At 40.5% G+C, this 22,640-nt stretch overlaps 1 protein-coding gene across 13 annotated transcripts in view; it reads right to left on the reverse strand.

The window, feature by feature from the left end:
• ppfia1 (PTPRF interacting protein alpha 1) overlaps positions 1–22,640 on the reverse strand; it is a 194,641-nt gene that overhangs the window by 134,621 nt on the left and 37,380 nt on the right. For 9 of the 13 annotated variants that reach the window (XM_065272899.2, XM_065272898.2, XM_065272900.2 and 6 more), the window contains exons 5-8: positions 21,058–21,132; positions 20,876–20,974; positions 7,975–8,196; positions 7,738–7,884 (exon numbers count right to left, since the gene is read on the reverse strand). In XM_065272899.2, the coding sequence (XP_065128971.1) occupies positions 7,738–7,884; positions 7,975–8,196; positions 20,876–20,974; positions 21,058–21,132 (543 nt within the window). The remainder of the gene's footprint in view (positions 1–7,737; positions 7,885–7,974; positions 8,197–20,875; positions 20,975–21,057; positions 21,133–22,640) is intronic. The other 4 variants (XM_073815710.1, XM_073815709.1, XM_073815711.1 and 1 more) reach the window with 1 other exon arrangement.

The following is a 22,640-nucleotide window of genomic DNA, read 5'->3' on the forward strand; positions in this document are numbered from 1 at the left end:
TGTTTTTCTTTGTTGTTAAAGCATGTATGTGTTGAAACATAAGCAAAGGTTAATAAAGTGTGATTTCTGTACTTCTGACACATTGATATTCATCTTAACAATATCTGGTTTCCACAGCAAACTTTTACTGTCCTGATCCTAACCCTGGATTTACACCACCCACAAGTCTGCGGTGCGTTAAGGCTCCGAAGAGGCAACCGGAACTGATCGCAGTCATTCTAGTCAACGCTAGTGTTTACACCAGATGTGCCCCGGCACATTTCAAGTGCTGCTTCGCTAAAGATAGGCGCTAGTCTATTTTTGACGTGGGCCGCGTTAAAGCCACACTGTAAATACAAACTAATAGTCAAATATCCTGTCAATTTCAAAATAAACACCCCATGCAGACTCCCTTATTTCACATCATCTTGCTTACAGGCACTGTATGTGAAATATACATAAGTGAGGGTGTGTTTTAGACGAATATGCATAGCTAAATACTTTAATATTTGTTCTTCCTAACTGAATTTTTAAGTGTATTCACTTTTTTGACTACATAAAAACAATAGGACATTGCAAAAAAAACAAAACAATATACAGAATGATTCCTAACAAAACATTAACATTTAGCCAACATATTCATGTTAAAACTCAGAAAATCAAGAAAAACAACGTCTGACAAGAAAATCACATGATGACACGGTCCTACTGCTACTCTTCTGATCCGCTTCTTGTGTGAGTTGGCAACGGGTAGGAGACTAAAAAAAGTCACATTGGAGCCGTAACACACCGCAAACGCTTGCAGTGTAAATCAGGGGTTATGGTAAGCACTGTTTACTGTGTGTGCATGTATGTATATATTTTTTTCAAGAGTAACTAGTAACTCGCTACTTGAGTATTTTTTTCTTTAGTTACTTGTACTTTTACTTGAGTAAAGTTTTTGGCTACTCTTTCCACCTCTGGTTATTTGTCATGTTCTTTTCTCAGATTGAGCTCCCTGACAATCTGACAGAAATGTCTTGTTGTGGCTCAAAAATGGGTTGAATACATGCGGTTCATGTATGTCTTCTTTAGTCTGTTGGCTCTTTACGTTTTTTACTGGCACACGTCACATTTTGCACTTACTGCAGAGTGTTGAGACGGTTTACATATTTGTGCCTACTGTATATGTACATTTTATGTACTGGTTTTATTTTTGAATAAATATTTTCAAAAATTGTATGAGGTTTTTGTTGAGTTATTATTACACAAATCTTTTTCTGACCTTTTTGAATCTTGCCCCTGACAAATAACGCTTAGGTTACTCACGTAACCCCGGTTCCCTGAAATAACGGGAACGAAGCATTGCGTCAGTTAGCTGACGCTATGGGGGAAACTCCTGTTTACTCCGTGACTGAAGCCTATTGGTTAACGTCTGTACAAAGTACAGACCAATGACGTTTGAACCCGCGCGCGGGAGGAACGCGTCCCTATATAAGCGCGGTTCAATCGTCAGCAGCTCATTATTATTCGACTGAAGCGGGCAGCCGAATAACACTCGCTGCGTAGACGTTTGTAGCACGGCAAGAGACGCAATGCTTCGTTCCCGTTATTTCAGGGAACCGGGGTTACGTGAGTAACCTAAGCGTTCCCTTTCAATACGGTTCACTTCGCATTGCGTCAGTTAGCTGACGCTATGGGGGAACGTAATCTCATCACGCCGTGCATACACAACGTACTGAAGTGCCTTACCGGAGAGACACTGCGTGTGGCCCTATACCCGGCATATTCACAGCTTTAAAAGCAAATGTGTAAGCACCATATAAATTGTTGACGCGCACACGGTGGGGTTTTAAACGCACCGGGGGCACATAACATAGCACAAGACGGCGAGGTACGCGCCGCGGCTGTGCGAGATAAGTAAATTCAGAGTCACGTTGGTGAGCTCGCTGAGCGCACCGTGGTGTACACATAAAACGCATGAGCGTGCATGATTGAGCCGAGAGAACCTGCGCTCGTAGGGCAGGGACGTCTAAGCTGTACAATCTGACAACGTAGACGGCGAAGACCAGCCGGCCTCGGAAGCAGATATTAAATATAGATATAGATACCCCTGTAGACCAAGTTCATGAAGAAGCCAAACTCGCACAGAGTGGGCTCTATATAGGACATAGCTCATAGAGGGGCGTGAGCCAGTGCGATGGTTTCAACGATCCATCTAAATAACCACTGTTAGCAACAGACATACGTAGTGAGTGATCTGCGAAGCTCACGAACGGCCGATCTGACTATAATATGCGGCAGAACGGTTCGTAGCGTGGGATTATACAGATACCACAATAGTGTGAACCCCGGTGCACCCTCGAGCGCATCGGGATGCATATAGGTAGTATTATAGTGCACAGATCGGTGAGCTTTCCAAGCGCGCCGTAAATGTGTATTGACTATAAATTGCACGGGCACAGGTGAACACTTGAATACATCGTGAATGCATATAGATGAATCAGAGTGTTATAATGCACAGGCCGGCAAGATTCTCGAGCGCGCCGTCATGTGTTCTGATAATAAATTGTGCGCACACGGGTGAACTCTTCAGTGCACCGTGAATGCGTATAGATAAATCAGTGCACACAACGCGCCGTGAATGTGTACAGATATGATTGATGAACGTAACGGTGGGCACCCAACGCACCGTGAACGTACACAGATGAACAACAATGTATGTGTCACAAAGCATAACACAGCTGTGTATACAGGTGAGCTTTCCCAAGCGCATCTTATTGTATACCAAAATGTTATAGCGTGTACATGTGAGCTTCTCTAAGCGCACGGTGGACGCATATAATTAAAACCCATATCGTGCATACAGGTGAGCTAATGGGCGCACCTTTAATGCAACAAACCTCAGTAGTGCGCGAAGCAGGGATGTCGAAGCTGTAAACTGACAACGTGGACGGCGGGGACCAGCCGGCCGTGTCACAATTGTCAAATGAGAAACCTCTAAGACCATGCCCATGCTCTAAGACAAGTGAGCATAATTGTCACGGGAGGTGATAACGTCAACGATCCATAAATAGCCTGTATTGACAGGTGCTCTAGTGAGTGATCTGTGACGCAGATAAACAGCTGATCGTCTGATGTACGTCAGACGTATGTGTCATACAGGACCTTGGACAGTTCCAGAGCGCTGTGCCTCGGGCACCGTCCGCATCTGAGAAATGACAGGCTTATGAATAAAGTGAATGGCCAGCCGTAAAAGCATGGTTCGCTGTTACCGCCGCCGTCCGCATCTGAGAGATGACAGGCTTGTGAATTAAATGAATGGTCGGTCGTAAAAGCGTGGTTCGCTGTTATCACGGCCACATAGATATAGGTAGGGGAGAGAGCCGCCGTGCCTCTGTAGTGAGGAGAAAAGTGTTCCCCCGGCGATTCGCGGGGGGTTTTTACTTTCAAATGTCACTAGACAGAATGGATCAGACTTTGCATAAGGACGCCTCGTGAAAGGGGTCCTAGCAGCTTGTGTCAATGTGTCATAAGGCACGTAATGTAGGTCGTGTCCCACGGATGCCATCTCCGCACGCCCATCGTAATGGGTTAATATTGGTAGTTTAAGCATGAGATGCGTATCACTCTGATTGAACATAGCTTATAAAGCGATGCAATGGGTTTATAAAGGAGATGACTCGTCAGCTTGTTCAGGGGGCGAGATCTCAGTCTGGTTCGGTAAATAATGAAACCACCGTAGATTGCCCGACCGCATTATCACAATAACACGGTCGAGAGTGCTGCAGTGCTAAATCATCCTCATAATGTACCGTATTCACAGTACAAGGTGATTTATATGAGACAAACGGCGTTCCACGCGCCGAAGGCTGATTGCCGTCGTAAAGCGTGTTCAACCCACAGCAAATGCTGGGCTAGCTCGTAATGACAGCACTTCATGCAGCCGTGTGTAACTTAAGCAAGCTTCCCGGCCGTCAGCTCGGGGCGGGACCTTTGCTTAGTCAAACTGAAGTGGACTTATGAACAGAATGCCACGATATTCAGCTCTCTGAGGCTCGTTAGAGGGGTACGTGTGCCCGTCTTAAACGAGATGCCGCGCGCGTCTGACTGTGCGCGCGCTTTAAGCTTTGAAACTTATTGTGGCGGGTAGCAAGCTCACTTGAGGTTGATATTACCCTTAATATCTCCGAGTATTGGAGCGGAGGTGTGAGCGTCTTCGGATCCGCTAATATAAATCAGCTATATGGCCGAAAAACGTCATAAACCGCTTGGCTGTAAGCCTTTGAGTGGCCGTCCGGAGAGGGCGCGATTCAAACGCTTGGAGCCATGCAAAAGTCTGAGGCTGTCCTTCCTCTAGGAAGAGAGAATAACAGCCGTAAGACCGTGCTCGTTTGCGCCATCAGCATCGTAGCGGAGAAACTGAGGTGGGCTGCGAGCGAATTTGGCAGAAAGGTGTTAGAGACACCGTACAGTCGTGGGGTGTCAATACACAGTATATGGCCAAACCGGGGTCTTTTCGGCTAGCGTCGATAGAATTATGGACAGCGGACCGTGTGTGCGTATTACTGATTGCTTGTCAGTAAGGCGATAAAGTGTTTAGAGACACCGTACAACCGTGGGTGTCAATACACAGTATAGTAAGCACGGAAATTACTCTTTTTAGAGGAATTAAATACCGTTCGCCACTATAGTGAGGTCGCATAACCGACAGTATTACACAGTATGTTTGGATAAACAGCACACAGAAAACATTACAGGGCAGTCCAGCCGAGGCGCGACATAACCCCTTTTCTCCCAGACAGTTTCGTTCTCTGTTGATGCAGCTGTGCTGCGGAGACCAGAGCTCAGCCGTTCAGGTGCACAAGCCTCAGTAGTGACGGTGACCGAACGGCTCACGGAGCAGAGCAGTATGTCTAGGTGGTTTAATGTCAGACTGAACCCATCGCAGAGAGGAAGTCTGCCGTGAGGCCCGCGGTTTTGCCGTTTATTAAAAGGGCAGAAAAACCGGGTATATATATAAGAATGTACCAATATTCAGCGCACTGATATAGGACGGGACTGAATAAAGGGAGGTATTCGGGCCTCAGTATATTATAAACAAATTCGTTCTGCCTCTGATTCCGTCTAAACCAGAGAGAAATTACCAGGCAGACGAAAAATGAGCTATCTGAAGTGAGATCGGCTCAGGCCAGTAAAGCTCTATAATAAGTGTTTTAGCGCTCCAATAGAGGCGTGTCCGCCTTATCGAGCAGACGAATGAGATCGTGCCGCTCCAGGAGGGGAGGGGCATGAAGCTCTCTTATAATGAGTGTTCTTGGTGCTCCAATAGCGGCGAATCGGCCCTATCGAGCAGACGAATGAGATCGCGCCGCTCCAGAGGGGAGGGGCATGAAGCTCTGTAATCGTTGAACACTGGACAGCTGCATTTAGAGGCAGCGAGCCGTAATACCGCGTGCTAGCTAAGCCGTTAAGAGACCTCACCACTGTGGGGAAAGGAGCGAGGGACTCCGCGAGCGTGGAGCACGAGTGGCTGTGCTATGACAGAGACAGGAGCAGACCGCCCGTGTTTGCTTGTCGTATGCATCTATCCAGGTCTACGGTTCCCCGCTTGTTCATCTCAACAAGAGAGGAACGGCAGAGGGGAGCAGCAACACAGACAGAACAGCCATGCGTCGTGACGGTATCACCCGATGCACTCGGGGGATTAATATATGTGCCAGAGACCTCGCCACTGAATTTGAGAGGAGCGAAGGGACTCTGTAAGCATGAACGGTTGCGGTGTGACAGAACACAGGGGGGGTTAGTCCGTGTGTGCTTGTCTATGCATCCATCTAGTCTCATGGCTCGCCGTGTGTTCATCCCGGCGAGAGAGGAACAGCAGGGGGAGCACGAAACATGGATAAGACAACCAAAGCATAAGCGCGGTCCCGGTGTGGGAGGTGCCAGACCGGTAACGCGCTCGGAGGAAATTCATAGCAGAGAGGCTCACCGAGCCGCTGTGCTGGACGCTATTACAACAGCGCCTGCTCTTTTAGCTTATAGCTTTATATTAAAAATATTGATCTTACCGGGCGGCCGCAGGGGAGACCTCGTCAGGCGTGTCCGCTGCACAGGGCTCGTACCACGGCAAGCGAAGGCTATCTTCGGTTCTCGGCCGGAAAGCGGCAGGGGAAGACGCTAGGCCTGGACTCTGCTATCTTCGGTTCTCAGCCGGAAAACGGCAGGGGAAGACGCTAGGCCTGGACTCCGCTGCAGGGCTTTTGTCAACGGCGAGGTAAGGCTTCTTCTTTTCTTCGGAGCAGCGAGAGGTTCGCGCTGAAGGAGAAAATAATGAGCTGCTGACGATTGAACCGCGCTTAAATAGGGACGCGTTCCTCCCGCGCGCGGGTTCAAACGTCATTGGTCTGTACTTTGTACAGACGTTAACCAATAGGCTTCAGTCACGGAGTAAACAGGAGTTTCCCCCATAGCGTCAGCTAACTGACGCAATGCGAAGTGAACCGTATTGAAAGGGAACCCAAATTACAAAAAAGACTAAAACTAACACTAAAACTAATAAAAACTAAACTAAAACTAAGCATTTTCAAAAAAATAAAAAATAAACTAGCAAACCCACTTTAAAAACTAATTAAAACTAAACTGAATTTGAAAACAAAAAGTCAAAACGAAATAAAAATAAAAACTAATGAAAAATGCAAAACTATAATAACCTTGACTTACATATTAGCCGTTTATTAGTGCTTATTAAGGACATATTAATGCCTTGTTCTGCATGAACATATTGTACATCCCTTAACCCAATCCAATCCCAAAAGCTAACCGCAACAACAACTACCTTATTAGCTATTAATTAGCAGTAAATTCTGAGTTAACTGAGGCAAAAGTCATAGTTAATAATTAATTAGTGTTCCCCATAATAAAGCGTTACCCAAAATTTAAATGACTAAAAATGTAGGCTATCTCTGAAACTTCATTTAAATAATAATTAATTTGTTTTCATACAATATTTGTATAGGTATGTATTAATTTACATACGATGAAAATGCTCTATATAAATATGCAAAACATTCTGAATGGCATTTATTTTGTGCAGTTAAAAATACAGGCTCACTTTTACTTCAAGACACGGGCAGTGCGTAACATCACTACGCCTGCTGCAGCCATGTTACATCAGCAAAGGCATTGATTATTACATCAGAATGATAGTTCCTAGCCATATCGCCTAAAAAAAAATCGCAACTTTTAATTTTCCGTCGGTCTTAGTACACGATGTAACTACAGAAGAGTCACGTTTTAAATAGGAAAAATATCTAAACTCTTTGGTTATTTTTTTAGGCGCGATGCTAATGGTCTTATCAGATTCAATGGATTGTGCTAAGCTATGCTAAAAGTGCTAGCGCCAGACCTGGAGATCAGCTGAATGAATTCCATAATGGTAAGAATCAAATGTTTAACTCTAGTGGAGCTGGAAAATGAGCATATTTTCAAAAAAAGTGGAATGTCCCTTTAAAAGCACATGATTTCATGTAGCGTGTTGTGGATGAAGCTTGTAATGTAACTTGTTCTTAAATGATGGCAAAATCTTAATGAATAAAGAAATAACACCTTTCTCATTAAACTTATAAAACAGAGTATTCGTTTTTTATCATGTCAAATATTCAAAAACGATATTGTTGACAATCCCTTATTACAATCATGGCATTTAATCATTTGTTTGTGTGGAGTGGATAACCCTGATCGTAAAAACACGATCAATGTGTCACAACATATGCTGACCTGGCAGAAAAGGGAATCTTTGTTAGCCATCTCATGCTCCAGCTTGTCGTTGAGGTCGTGAACAGACGTGGCTTCTCTCTGAGCGGCAAGGTACCGTTTCTCTAATGTTGTAATTCTCTCCTCCATGTCGTCTTTCTGAGCAACAGACTAAGAAATAAAGACATACAACTTTATGTCGTTGTACTTATATGTGCTTTATCATCCAGAGGCCTAGAGAATAATGAGATCTTGTGCTACCTCTCGTATGTCTCTCTGAAGTCGGGTGTTGACGTCCTCTGATTTGATGAGGTCTTTACGGGCTGTATCTAGACCCTCTTCTAGCTCTGCAACGCGGCTGCTTAAAGACACCACGCGCTCCTTCATAAGCGTTAGCTCTTTGCTCTCTCTGTCCATTAACTCCTGCAGCTCACTGTCTCTTATACAATCTTCTGGACCAAGAGAAGCATCTGATATCCGCTGCTGTAAACACACACATTATAAATGCTATGAATGTATTGCAGAAACAGACAACAAAGACTGTGAACTATGTAGTACTGATTTGCAGATGCTGTTCAGATTTTTTTTTAGGTGGGACTAAAACGGTGGCTCGATGACACACTTGAGCCACTGTGCATGGCCCCACCCTAACACAATCATCAGCATCCATTCAGGTTGTGGCTGTATTTGAAAATAGCTTTCCAGCAAGTGGTTGTGGTTTCATTGCCGACAGTGGACAACCCCCACCGCAAGATTTACTTAAATTTTTTTCCATCATTCAGATTTAGTTGGGTGTTTACAAAAACATTTTCTGTGGTGTGACAAACTCAGAACGCGGAAGCGTCCTCATTTGACCCGCGACATTGACCCGGAGTTTGCCTTGATCCATATATAAGGCGCTCTGGATTATTTTTTGAGAAAATTAAAGGCTTTTCAGTACGCCTTATAGAGCGGAAAATACGGTACTTGTGGGTGAGAACAGTTGATACTTAAGCAATATCGCTCGAGTAGGAGTGTGATATAGCTCTATATCATCACGGCTGTGATTAGGCCAGAGGCACGAGGCCGTAGGCCGAGTGCCGGAGGCAATCACAGCCGTGATGATATAGAGCTATATCACACGACTCCGAGAGCGATATTGCTTTTATACAACAGTTCGACGGCACACGTTTGAAAAACGAAAACTAGAAAACAACAACGGAGTTATTTTAAAAGCCTCTTTGTTTGAAAACTACTACTTCCGCCACGGATTTGAGGGCGGCCAGAATGACAGGTAAAACTTCCGGCTGCTTTGAATCTCATAATAACTCAATGGACGGAAAAGCCGTTACTTTATATTACCATTTCTTGGTCACAAAGTGTAGTTTTAAGATTAGTTCAGTCGAGAATGTATATGTATTATATTTAAATCTGCAGTCGATTAGTAAAGATAGCGCCTGTTTGAACGTTTGCTTACTGAGATTCGGTACGAATGAGAACCAAAGCATGAACGGATGTCTGTGTTCACTCGCCCCGCTGACCACCGCCCTCTCTGGGCTACATCTCTGACTGGGATTTCCTGGCTCTCGTGTGAGACCAAATTTTGGCGCGAGGTAAAAGTTAATAAAACTATACTTGTATAACGTTACTATTGCTTTCTCATTTAATCTTAACGCGATACGAGCACTTGATTATTATTAAACTTTGTTCTTGTCAGTACTATACAAAACGGTTTTTTATAAGTGTCAGAGAGATGTTTTTGCATGCTGCTTATAAATATACCAGTGGCGATATCTCTTAACATGTTTTAATAGTCACGTCACGATAAAGTAAATGATCAATGTCCACATTTAAAAGCTGCGGTGCTTACCTGCAGTTCCACTGTGTTTTCGCGTTCTGATAAAAGATATAGCTCCAGAAAAAAACGAGTGTTTATATTCCTCTTTCCAAGTGTTAATCGTCCACACGATGTGACAAGACATTTCTCCCATTAACTTTAACGTAACATCCAAGAGCGCTGATCTTTGACAGAATAATTACTTCCGATTGGGGATTCACAGACTGATTTATGAGCAAGTAAACTAATGAGACACACGGAGAGTGATTCAAAACAGCGCGTCTGTGTTTTTCCATTCAGAGATGAGCCTGCTTAGGACCTCCATTCACTAGGTGGCGGAATGATACGAAAGGTGATGCGGTTACAGTGCCGTTATCAGCACAATATCGCATAGCTCTTAGCCAATCAGATTCGAGAACCAGAAAGAACTGTTGTATAAAATAGCTTATTTCATAACCATTATTATATACACACCTGAAAGTTAGAACCTCATAAGGAATAAACATGACCATTGCTTGCTATCCTCTGCAGTTGGCTTGTGAGAACCACTCAATATTAACTTGTATGTTGTTTTTAATGCAATCCATTAATAAATTGTTAAAGTGTGTACAGCTGAACACATTTTGTCATTACTACAATTTAATTTAATCATTAAAACAGGGGAGGAAAACTTCCAAGGACCCCCTTGGAAACACTCGATTTTCACAATTTATTTTTACACTCTTGGGGTACAGGTGCCTCACCTTAAACTTCCAACACTCATAGAAAAGGTTGTGCATATTAATACCTTACAGCTACATAATGGTACCAAATGTAAATGGACTGCATTTATATAGCGCTATCATAGACCAATGGCCATCAAAAGCGCTTAACACTTTGCCTCACATTCACCCATTCACCCACACATTCATACACCGACGGCGGTGTCAGCCATGCAAGGTGCCATCCAGCTCGTCGGTGTCAGGATCCTGTCAGAATCTTGTCTTGATATTTATCTAGTCTTTATGACAGGGTGCTGGCAGTACCACGTTTTATGTGAGAGATGCGTGGTTTTAGTATTGATTTATTCTGACCACACATTTCCCGGGTCTCGTCACTTTTTCCCCGACCCCTTACTTGTGATTTGTTTCAGGTGTCTGTAATTTATTTTTTTCCCTATTTAAAGTCCTTGTGTTTGATGTTCTTTACTCGTGCGTTTGTTCTACTACCTGTAAGTTATGTTATCTTTCTATGCCTAGTCTAGTTTTGTGTCTGTTAAGTGTCAAGTTTAATGTCAAGTTTAGTCTAGTCCAGTTAGTCGTTTGTATTGAAGTTTTGTTTCATGTTGTTTGCCCCTTTGTGGGTTTTGTTTTCTGCTTTGTATTGAAGAAATTATTATTTTTGTATCTATCGTGTCCACGTTTGGGTTCTCGTTTTGACAATTCCTGACAGTTGGGAGCAGCTGGGGTTAGGCGTCTTGCTCAAGGACACATCAACATAGGGTCAGGTGGAGCCGGGGATTGAACCACCAACCTTCCGATTTGTAGACAACCTACATGAACCACTGCTGCCCCATATTGTGTCACAATATTGTCCCAGAAACAGCCTTTGAACCTTTATTTACTGTATGATATTACATAACATTGTTCATTATGGAGTGCACCTGCATATGCTGATTAATGTTATTTTAACTGTTAAAATAAGCGCATCATCTGCACCTCTTAAACAGCAGAGAAACAATACGCACACAATCCCAGGACTCTTAAAAGAAGCGAGTGAATGAAGGCTATTAGGGATGTGCATTTATGTCATTTTTTCATTTTGATTAACCCATAGGTCGGAAAAACGAATACTCTATTAACTGGGGGCGGGGCAATCAAAGGGGCAGGGTATTTACGTCATGGTGAAATAAAAATATTTTTATTAAAAACACTAAAATAAAACTCAATTTTAAATAAACTATGACAGAAAAATAACACATACTAGATTATTGATGAATTAAATGTTTTTAACAGACACCTCTAACAGGAAAAGCAGTGTGATGAGGTGTAACTAAAGGGTTAATAAACACAAACTGATGCGCTTTCTTTATAACGCACTCTACATAATATTAAGTCTTATATACAACATAAATGTATTATACAACATGCATCTATCTGCACAAAATGCAAGATTTTTTAGTGAAAAGCGTACAACAAAGCATTCCAGACTAGGGCTGTCTTTCGCCAATCATTTCCCAATACGATACGTATCCCGATACAAGGCCACAATACGATGCACATCACAATACATACAAGACTATTTTGAATTACATTTTTGTTCGGAAATTAATAACATTATTATTATTATCTGTTTATTGTACATTGAATAAGCAAAGTTGTAACAGTTGTATTTTGCCATTCATTTATTAGCTTTTGGGGTAACTTGTGGAAATACTTAAAAATTAAGTTAGTACTTCACTTATGTTTTTTCAAAGCAGTTTTCCAAAGATAGTGCCTTACTCTAGGCATTATATTTGTCTCTCATTTAATTATTCGATATCTATGAATATATGTATAAACATGCACTCGGCTGTTTAATGTGACAGCTATATATAGTTTAAAGTAGCTCTGTTTCTCTTCTCTAGACATACACTTTTCACATGCAGCACTTTGTCATGTTTCTTCTCAAATGCATTAACACTAGGGGTGTAACGATACACTAAGCTTACGGTTCGATCTGTATCTCGATGCTTGGCTCACGATACGATTCACATCATGGTTTTTTGGAAGCAAATTAAAACAATTAAACTGTTATTTAAATTTCAGACTAATTTTCATAATATTAACAGTTTCAGTAACTTTTTTGTTGTACATAAAACTTAATGAAGAATTTTAACATTTTAAGGCTTAACTGAACCTTCTGTACTGCAGGTCTCTCACGAAAAAAAAAAAAAAGATTAATTTTACATTAATTTTACAAATTAGAATCAATGGACTTAGCAGGGGCGTTGTTAGATATAAAGCTCTACTGGGGCACATGCCCCCTAAAACTTTTATACAATGTCCTTTGCCTATTCCTACATTTATTTAAAAATATTTAAGTATCATGTTCATTATACTTAACATGAACATTGTTAACATGTTTGGAGGCATAATGGCATAAAAGGTTTTAAAATAATGACAGCAGAGAATTTATTTTCTTGCACATTGGCATTTTACATTATACGATGATAACATTGATTAATAACTTATTTTTACAAGAATATTTTTACAATAGCACTATTTTAAGAAACCAGTAATTTTATGACTGCTATACTAAAATAATCTCAGTCATAGTTACTGCCAACTGTGTCCTACAGCTAGTTAACTAAATATTAATTTTATATCTGAAATTGCAGAATAGTATAACACATACATGTGATTTTTTTTAGCAACAATGCAATTCTATAGACTTGACAGAGGTTTACTTGAGATTTTTCCTCTAATGTTTAAGACCTGACTAGGTAACTATTAAACTACTTTAAACTCATCCTCTCTCATTTCTGCTTCCCGTTCCCTGCTGTGCAAAAAACATTTCTGATGTCCATCTACAGGAGCCAAAAGTGATCAAGTCAAAATAAGATAATCATTATTATTTATAAACTTACTTTAGTCATGTATGTTATGTTTTCATAAGATATCTCAATCGTGTGGCATCATGTTGTATGCGGGTGTGCGCGGCTGACGGACAGAACAGAAGCGCGTGTCTGGACATGTGTTTGTGCGTGCACGCATCCGTTTCCCGTCGAGTGATATGAAAACAAAATGCTGCCAGACGTTGGAGTTAAAAGATGACGGGGCATCATCTATATCAATTTCTGTTTCTACCGAAGTCATGTTGCTGACCTTCAGTTCAAGCTGCAGGTGATTCGAGTGATGTCTGTGTGACTGCGGTAAAGCACAGGTGACGCTGGCGCAGAGTAGATCACGTGTTGACCAGAAAGTCATCGTATAAATATCCCCATCATGCACGATGCAACACCGTGGCAATTTTGTATCGCGAAGTATCGTACTGCGAAGTATCGTTACATCCCTAGTTAACACTGTTTTATAAGGGAGTGGGTAATAAAGCCCTTTGCAGTAGTATAGGCCAAGATATCTGCGCTTTCATACTGAACTCTTTGATTTTAAATATGCACGCGCGTGAGAGAGCAAGCGAGAGGGAGTACGCAACGCACAAGTTGTGCAGACGCGTGGGCCCCCGAGACGCACACAGAAAGTGAAAGTATACCCCGCTACCTTTCACTCTACGTACTCCGCGAGTCACATGAGTCCTTTTCCATAAGGATCACAAATCAACAGTGATTCTTCATGCTACTTTCAAAAATGCATCCGAATTGATACGAAAGGTGCTGTATCGATGCGCGCATCGTCAGGAGTTCATGACGATGTATCGTTATATCGATATTTTGAACACATCACTATTGGCGCTTGCATTTAAAGGTAAATAAATTAATGTAGTGCATTTTGAGAGTAAAAATACAGTCAATGACTATGAGGAATTTAATGTTCCTGTAAATAATTTTTGCATTGTATTAGTGAAATCTTTGGCTGCATATGAATGGTGATAATATATGGCATACAGTGGATACTGTAACATTAAAGTTCCTTACATTAAAATTCCTTGGTGTCTCAAAAAGGCAGTCATAAGGGGTATTTGTCTTTTGCATAGTTATTTTGCCAAAGCATCGGTCACAGTCAAAAGCCACAGTCAAGAGAAATAATTCAGACAGTCACGCATGTACGGACTTGCAAACCAGATCCACAAACCACCAAAAGCTGCGCATATGTGTGTGTGTGTTCGTCTTGATGCAGACTGGCTGACAAACTGTATGAAAAATCTCTGCGAGAGTGTTTTTGAAATAATATGGAGTACTTAGCTCTCATGGGGGTTTGTCCAGGGTTTCTGCAGATTTCAGTCTAATTTAAGACTTTTTAGACCTTTTAAGACCATAATGAATGAAATTTAAGATCTATATCATGACAATAAAGTCAGCACAGCACTGAACACAAACCTCATGCACAGGGTCTGCAGATCAAGCCAAAGGCGCAAGTGCTGGTGGTCTGACTGGCAGCGATTAATTGTGTTAAATTATTTTACTGTGTTAATGATTAATAAAACAATCGCATGCGTTAACATCCCACGTTTTTATTTTATATTCTTTCTTTAACCCTGGGGTTTATTTAATACACTTTGAATTTTATATAATAATTTTTTTTTTACCTTTCGGTAAAGCCACATTTTACATGTGCAATTTCGGAAAGAGTTACTGTTAGTAGGGCTGTGACGGTGGCAGTTTTTAACCACCACGATGGTAACACACAAATTCACTGCGGTGGTGCGCTGGTTAAAGATTGTGTGTGTGTTTGTGTGTGTGTGGGGGGTGCATTTGCGCATGTGCACATTGATGCATTTAGTTATTGTACATAATGCATACATATATTTTAAAATATAAAAAATGTAAACTAGGATCAGATATATACTTCTTAACAAACATGCGTGTTATAGTTGCCAAATTCTTTCTCCGACGGTGGGTGCTCGTCACAGCATCAAGGTTACTTAGCAATGAAAGATGCTCTGAAGTGCTCACGGCCTCATGCGCTTTGAAGAGGAGGAAAGTGGCACAGTGACATTTTTTGCGTGGGTTTAGATGCAACATGTAAAAGTAAATATAATAGTATGTGCTTGGCCATTTCGGTGGCTGCTCGAACTTTTGAAAGAAGTTCCAGCTGGCGTGGGGACTGTTTGTTTACTTTGTGTACCGCGGATTCATTTGTAAAGAAGTCGATGCTGTAGAGAGACTGTGATTAAAAGCACCACTAATATTGGATCTGACAAAAATGACACAGCAGTAAACACAGCAAGTTAAACATTTAACTTTATTTAAGTTACTGCGTTTCACTATTGCTTTGTTAGAAGAGAGCGCTTGATATGTCCTGTTGTAACATCCGTGTCTAAACACGTCTGTTTGACTGACTGTTTTAATTTACTTAAAACTTTAAACAATTAATAAAGGTACAACCCTTAACAATACGACTTCAATATAACGGTAGAAATATACAAAGTTAGTGATAAAGAAGGACTTACCAGCCGCAATTTAGATTTTGATGCCCGCTTACGGTGTTGTATACGGTAATTTAGGCAATTTGCGTTTGAAGGGTCAAACACTCAACAAAGCTTTTTTATCATATAACTGTGGTATGTAACATTACGTGTATACAGGGTGCGATTTGTGAAAAAAACAGAGGGGGGATGTTTTAATTTCGTCATGAGTCATTTTGTACCCACCACGTTTTAACTTCCGTCCATAATCATTTGACTTTTGTTTGGTTTTTTGACTGTTTTCAGTCAAAAACTGTTTATGAGGAGCAATATGAGAGAGAAATTTGGTAATCATTATCCGACCTAACAAAAATTCATTATAATATTACTTATATATATATATATATATATATATATATATATATATATATATATATATATATATATATATATATATATATATTCTAATTAAAATATTTCTAATATTCAGAAATGCGCTCTCCGCTCACGAGCTCTGATCGGAACAAACCCGAACATCACTGTCTGCTGAACTTGCGCAGAAACATAAAAATATAACCAGCTTTTCAAAATGGTTTTAAAACTAAACATTTAGACTATATTTTAGCACAGATTGAGCTTATTGAAGATTTTTTATAATTCTTGACAAAATTAGAGTAAAAGTTGTTGGTTTAAAAAAAAAAAGTTTTAGGTGGGTCTTTTGAAAAGTGGGGCCGTGCCTGAGCGACATCGTCTTTCAAAACATAACCTGCGCGAAAGAGAAAAAAATTAATGGGTCTCTGTCCACAGCACATTTCAAACATTTTAATTCATAAAAATAAATCATGAGAACATGAACTTCATCACTGCATTTGCAGGAATTGTAAAAAAATTCTTATTAACTCATGAAGCAGCCTAACGCAATATTTTCAGGGCTCAAAATTAACTTTTTTATTTGGTAGCACTGGTGCTCCCAACTTTAAAGAGTTAGGAACACCAGCAAAAATTTAGTCGCATCCATCCAAAAATTAAAAGGCACCAAAACTACAATGTATATGTTAATAGATTTATTTTATTAAAAATAAAACGCCACCATGGCCAGCATTTAAAATTTGGTCTTCTATGTATTTTATTTTGTTTTTTGATGCATAGATTCCAAAATTAATACCCAAATGCTGTTGAAATAGTATAGCAATAATAATTTAACAATTACAGGTAAAATGATTAAGATTACAATAGAAAATCTAGCAAACACGTAAAACACTGATTAACTGGGACATTACAAAAGTGACCTTAATATAGAAGGCTAATATATATTGGTATTGATAACTGCATTTCCAGGATGCTATTACTACTAAATAGGCAATGTTTTAAAAAAATACTATAAAAACATACCATCAGCATTGTCGTGTTCCACATCAGCATGGACCACAAGAATGTTTGTCGGATGTCCATTCACCAGCGCATGTGCATATACACTATCAAACACTCTTTGACAGACAGGTCGGTGTCTCCATCAATAATGAACACATTTGTCACGACACTTCGTGTGTTTTTGTCACTTTCGCCATGTTTAAGCAAGGTCTGGCGCTTAAAATGTTTTGATTCCGTCACCAACGCCGTTTTATAGGATTTACAGTAAACACAGTAAGTTACATCGAGCCATTCTCATAGCGGAGACACTCGAAATCTTTAACCCACTCTCTCCGAAAGGTTTAACGTCAAGTCTTATCTTCCGGTGGTGGAGTCGCATTTGAATCCGGATCGTCGTCATTAATAACAGTAGTAACATTGGCTGTAGTCGGCTCGTTCTCGTCATGCTAGCGGTTCGTCTTCCACATTTTCGCGCTTCATGTACCAACGTAGCACGGCAACAAGGAATGACTGACGCTCATTAGCCAATCTGCGGTCTTCATTAAACGTAAGAACTTAATGGTGAAATTTGATTGGTTATGTAACGTGGGAGAGAACACTGAACCTGGGACAGCAGCACGCAGCATCACAATCTAAATCAATTCACACCACACAACTAAATGGGCAGTCGCACAAATGCTCCCAAATATATTTTAAGGTCGCACAGATTACATTTCGGTCGCATATGCAACCAAAATAGTCGCAATTTCGAGCCCTGATTTTTACTCTAATAGCTTATCTTTCACCACACATATGAACTATGATCATGCACAATGAAAAAACACGCAAGACTTAAATCTTGAATGGCAAAACTATATGGCACAATGTAGTGTCAAGTTAAACATAAATATGAACAATGTATTGATTGCAAAGTTAAACCATTACAGTAGAAACAGTTTTACTGCTGCTTTTAAAGTTATAACGTTAATTTTACAACGCGATGCTGAGCTACAGTGAAATGATAGAAAAGACGGATGCATTATGTTTTAGTCAATAAGCCTCATTTGCGCAAACTGGACGCGCCCGCGCCTCGCTAAACACCTCATCGGCGTTTATCAAGTGTATAACTTCGGCCATTCTCAGTGGTGTGATCTGCCTTCCTTCGTTTTGACCGGTTTCGACACAAAGCTCCACAACCATCTTGCAAGTGTTGATAGGCTATTACTCGTGAGGTGTAACCGGGTGTGTAACCAATCAGATAGCGCCGTGGGCGGGACATTGAGCAAGTCTGCAGAGTGGTGAATAGATGGATTTCAGTCACGTGACCTTTTACATCATGCCGCCATCTTTAGGACCTACCGAGTACCAGTAGGTTATTGACAAGCATTGGCTACCTTGCTACGATTTACGGATTTCTTATCTTTTATTGTCTATGATTCTTACGGATACAGTAAAGGGCTACGAAAGACAACATGTCGCATCTCGACCGTCATGAAAATAAACGCTACTTTATAAAAATATATCTTGGTTAGGGTGTGATGCCTGCTCGATCCCTGATGCGTTCTTCCAGCCGCTGTCCGCTGCTACCAAACTACCACTATTTTACAACATAAGAAGGCGCGACACAACATGAAACTTTGCTCGAAGTATCACCTGGATCTCTACACATGAACACGAGCATTGAGAACATTGTTTGTGTACACAGAGTTTACTAAAAAGAAAGGTTTTGTACAACTGACTTTGGCTGTTATGGTGTCCGCTTGTCATCTCTGCCAGACGTAAATAATCGATTTCCGAAGGGGAATGAATGAATCTCATATGAGGCTCCTTTTTTAACTAGAAGGTCAATATTGTTTTTCACTTGCGACAAAACAACAACTTATCCGTGCATTTTTATGGAACTATGCTTTAGGAGATATCAATCTTTACAATCCTCCCTCCTTACGTCGCAATTGGAGATCGATACATCTTGACTGGGAAGAAGGCGGCGAGCGGACGCCAAATCATCCAAAGTCAGTTGTTCAAAACCTTCTATTTAGTAAGCTCTTTGTTCACAAAAAATGTTCTCAATGCTCGAGTTCACGTGTAGAGACATAGGCGATACTTCGAGCAAAATATCATGTTGTGTTGAGCCTTCTTAGTGTTGTTAAAATAGCGATTTTGATGCTCACAGCATATTGAAGGCATAGCTTCTAGTTCTTTTGCGACCACTTCAAGTCCTTAAAATGGCGGAAGACAAGTGAGTGACGTCAGCTGATATCCATGTATACAGAGAGGCTGCACGGCAGCTATATCAGAGCCAGCCAAAGTAGCGCATTTTAAAATAAAATTGACTTTAATCAAACCACGGGTCCATGATAAGTTTTGTGATCTGTCTCGCCACTAGTGTAGTAGCACTGATCACTTTGAGGGGGGGATAAATGTATCCCCACCGGGGATAAAAATATTTAAGCAGAGGCAGGGATACATTGACCAGAAAGGGGGAAATCCCACGCAACCCCTCCGGCAAGTCGCACCCTGCGTGTATATAAGAGCAACCTCACAAGCACAATAGAAATATACAAAGTTATTGATAAGGACTTATCAGCTGCAGTTTAGATTCTGATGCTCGCTTACTGTGTTGTATACGGTAATTTAGTCACGTCGAGCTTAACATTTTGTTTCTACTTTACTATACGGATTGTCATTTATGTTTATCATCTTTAGCACCCAGAATCTTTTCTGGCTCAAACATATATGTGTTCGGATGCATTTTTTACACATTAATGTTTTTAAAACATTTCCCCAAACGTAATGACGGGGAATGAAGCTGTCCAATCATAGCAGTGGGCGTTTACGTTCAGGTCTTCAATGCGGCCCGCCCCTTCAAACGAAGCTTTTCTCCAGAGAGCCACAAATCCATGTTAAAAAATAGCGTATTACTTATTGCTTTTGATGTTTTTGAATGTAAAAACCACGCAAACATCATAAGTAGACATCAGACAAGAGTATAAAACAATAAAATCGACAAATTCACCGCCCCTTTAATATTACGAAATAAGACAGTCTTGATGACGTATGCAGCTTGCAAATGCGTCCTCCGTAAGCTACAGCCTTTGGATTAAGAAACGACCAATACCTTGTCTCATTGTTCCACCCCCAAGCAGCCGGTCTTGCAAAAAGCGCTAACCCCTCGTTCAGACAGCCAGCGACTTTATCGCTGTGTGTCGCCCGTCTCTTTCAATGAGGCGTTTCTAAATCTGCTTGTCATAAACAAATGAGTACCGTCCACGCCAGTAACTGACGAGAGAAGGATGACGTGAACTCCACTGCTTTGTTCTCATTGGTAGTCGCTCCCGAAAGTCGCTCGACATTTGCATAAAGTTAAACTTTTCTTAACTTTCTTGCGTCGCTGGACACGCCCATACAGTCACCAACGGTCACTTTCGCTCGTGTCGCCGGAAGTCGCCAGGTTTCCATTGAAATGAATGAGATCGCGTCACTCTGCTACTGCTTGTCGTTGGCTGTCTGAATGGGGCGTAACTCTGCGTCTGCTGGCTGTTTACACGAACCGTAAGACATCTCACTGGGTGAGATTGTACTTTATATTTTTCATAATTTGTGACGTTCACATTACCGCAGGGCGCACTTCCAGACCGCGGGTCATACTCCACCACCGCGGTGGTGCGGTGGTAATTACAACTGTCACAGCCCTTACTGTTAGCACTGTTTTGAACCCTGGGTCATGAAGTCTTATTAGCTATGGTAAAAATCACTATAAGTCTTTGCTCTTGGCAACAACTGCAATATTATTTAAAAAAAAAAGAAACAAATAAGTCTGTAGTTCATCATGTTCATCAAGCAACATTGGTATAGTAAATATATAGATTTACTAATAAATATAAAACCTATTGAGACTGCCCATGTGCATGACTTTTGGCAGTAGTAGTTTTTTTCGTTCCTGATGTATATTACCTTGCCATTAGTGTCTGGTGCGCTGTCAGAACAGTGGTTCACTTCTGATGAACCATCAACTATTACCTTCCTCTGATTCTGATCCTTAAGAAACGCCAGCTGCAAAACACCAATAACAAATATAAGATCCAGTACTGCTGGATGAAAATGATTGCTGGAGGTTTTATGACCCGTCATCTTACCTCTTTATGAGATATGGTCAGTTGCTCCTCAAGTGCACTGCATCTCTCCAGAGCCACACGTAATCGCTCTCTTACCTGAAAAAAAATGACATGCTATCAACATTTCTCAACTGCTTCTGATAAATGGCACACAAAGGTTGGCTAGTTGTTTAGCTTTTACTGTTGCCTCTAAGCAAGATCCACTTCAATTTGCATACAAGAGAAACAGAGGCACAGATGATGCTGTGCTAATACAGTTAGAAATCATCTCATGCGCCCTCCTAAAGGATATGCCAGAGTGCTATTTGTAGATTTTAGCTCTGCCTTTAACTTAATGAAGACACTCAATATTTTACAAAACCTTATTGACCTTAATATTAACTCTTTCCCGCCATTGACGAGTTAACTCAACAAATAAGAGAAAACGCTTCCATGCAAATGACGAGTTTTTCCTGCAATTTATAAAAACCCAGGGGGGTTGCCCTAGGGCAAACAGTTCAAACACTGTGTTTGTTTGAGGATCGCTCTGAATCTGATCTCTATCAAAAGTCCTTCACAAAAATGGAATTCTTAGCTTTTTGCTCAAAATTTTGTATTTTTGAAGAACCTTATCCATATTTAAAGGATGATAAAGAGAAAACAAGTGAAGGTAGGATGAAACTTTTTTTTTACAGGAAAGAGTTAGTCCTCTGGATCAGAAACGTTCTGTCTTGCCGCCCACAGGGTTTGTGTCAGAGGGGACACATCTCTCTGGAGCAACTACGGGTTAAGTGTCTTGCTCAGGGACACAATGGGGTGTCACAGTGGATTCGAACCCGGGTCTCTCACACCAAAGGCGTGTGTCTTATCCACTACGCCATTTAATCATATAAATATATATAGTATAACATGCACTGAAACAATTTTTTTATTTATTTTTTTTTTATTTAGATTTTCCATGTCAAAGAATACAAATCCAGTCATGGACACGTTACGATGATGAAAATGTTCACCTTAAATGTGGAAAAAAACCAAAATTGGTTTGTATGATGTCATTTGAAATCATGTGCAAAAGCAGTACATGAAGAGATGTTTGTAACTGTATGCTTCTTTCGATACTCTTACTGTATCTTATATGATGTGATATACATCATATAACATAACAGTTTATATATCCATTATTATTTTTATTTTCATTTGAATATTTGTATTCATTGTTCATTGTAAATACTAATAAAAATGTTTCAAATCAAATTTGAAATGATTAACATTAGTTAATGCACCACAAACTAACATCAATTAAAGTAATGACATAAACAAGAATTAATAAATGCCTATGCAATATAGTGTTCATTTTTTGTTGAAAATGCATTTACTAATTTAAACAAATACAACCTTTTTGAAAAGTGTTACAGAAATTTTTATTTCATATTATTCAGTACACATAAACAAATAATTTATGGCATGTTCTGATCAGAGTAATAGCTCTAATACAGTATGAATATTTACTCTGAATGAGCAACTCAAATCAAACTTGTGTACAATTTTAAGTAATTCTAATTAAAAAGGTAGAAGTGATTTAGTTGAGAGCAGTGAGAGACTTTCTCTCAATGCTGTTTGATTAA

The sequence above is a fragment of the Paramisgurnus dabryanus genome, chromosome 9, assembly GCF_030506205.2.
Source record: "Paramisgurnus dabryanus chromosome 9, PD_genome_1.1, whole genome shotgun sequence".
Classification (NCBI taxonomy): domain Eukaryota; kingdom Metazoa; phylum Chordata; class Actinopteri; order Cypriniformes; family Cobitidae; genus Paramisgurnus; species Paramisgurnus dabryanus.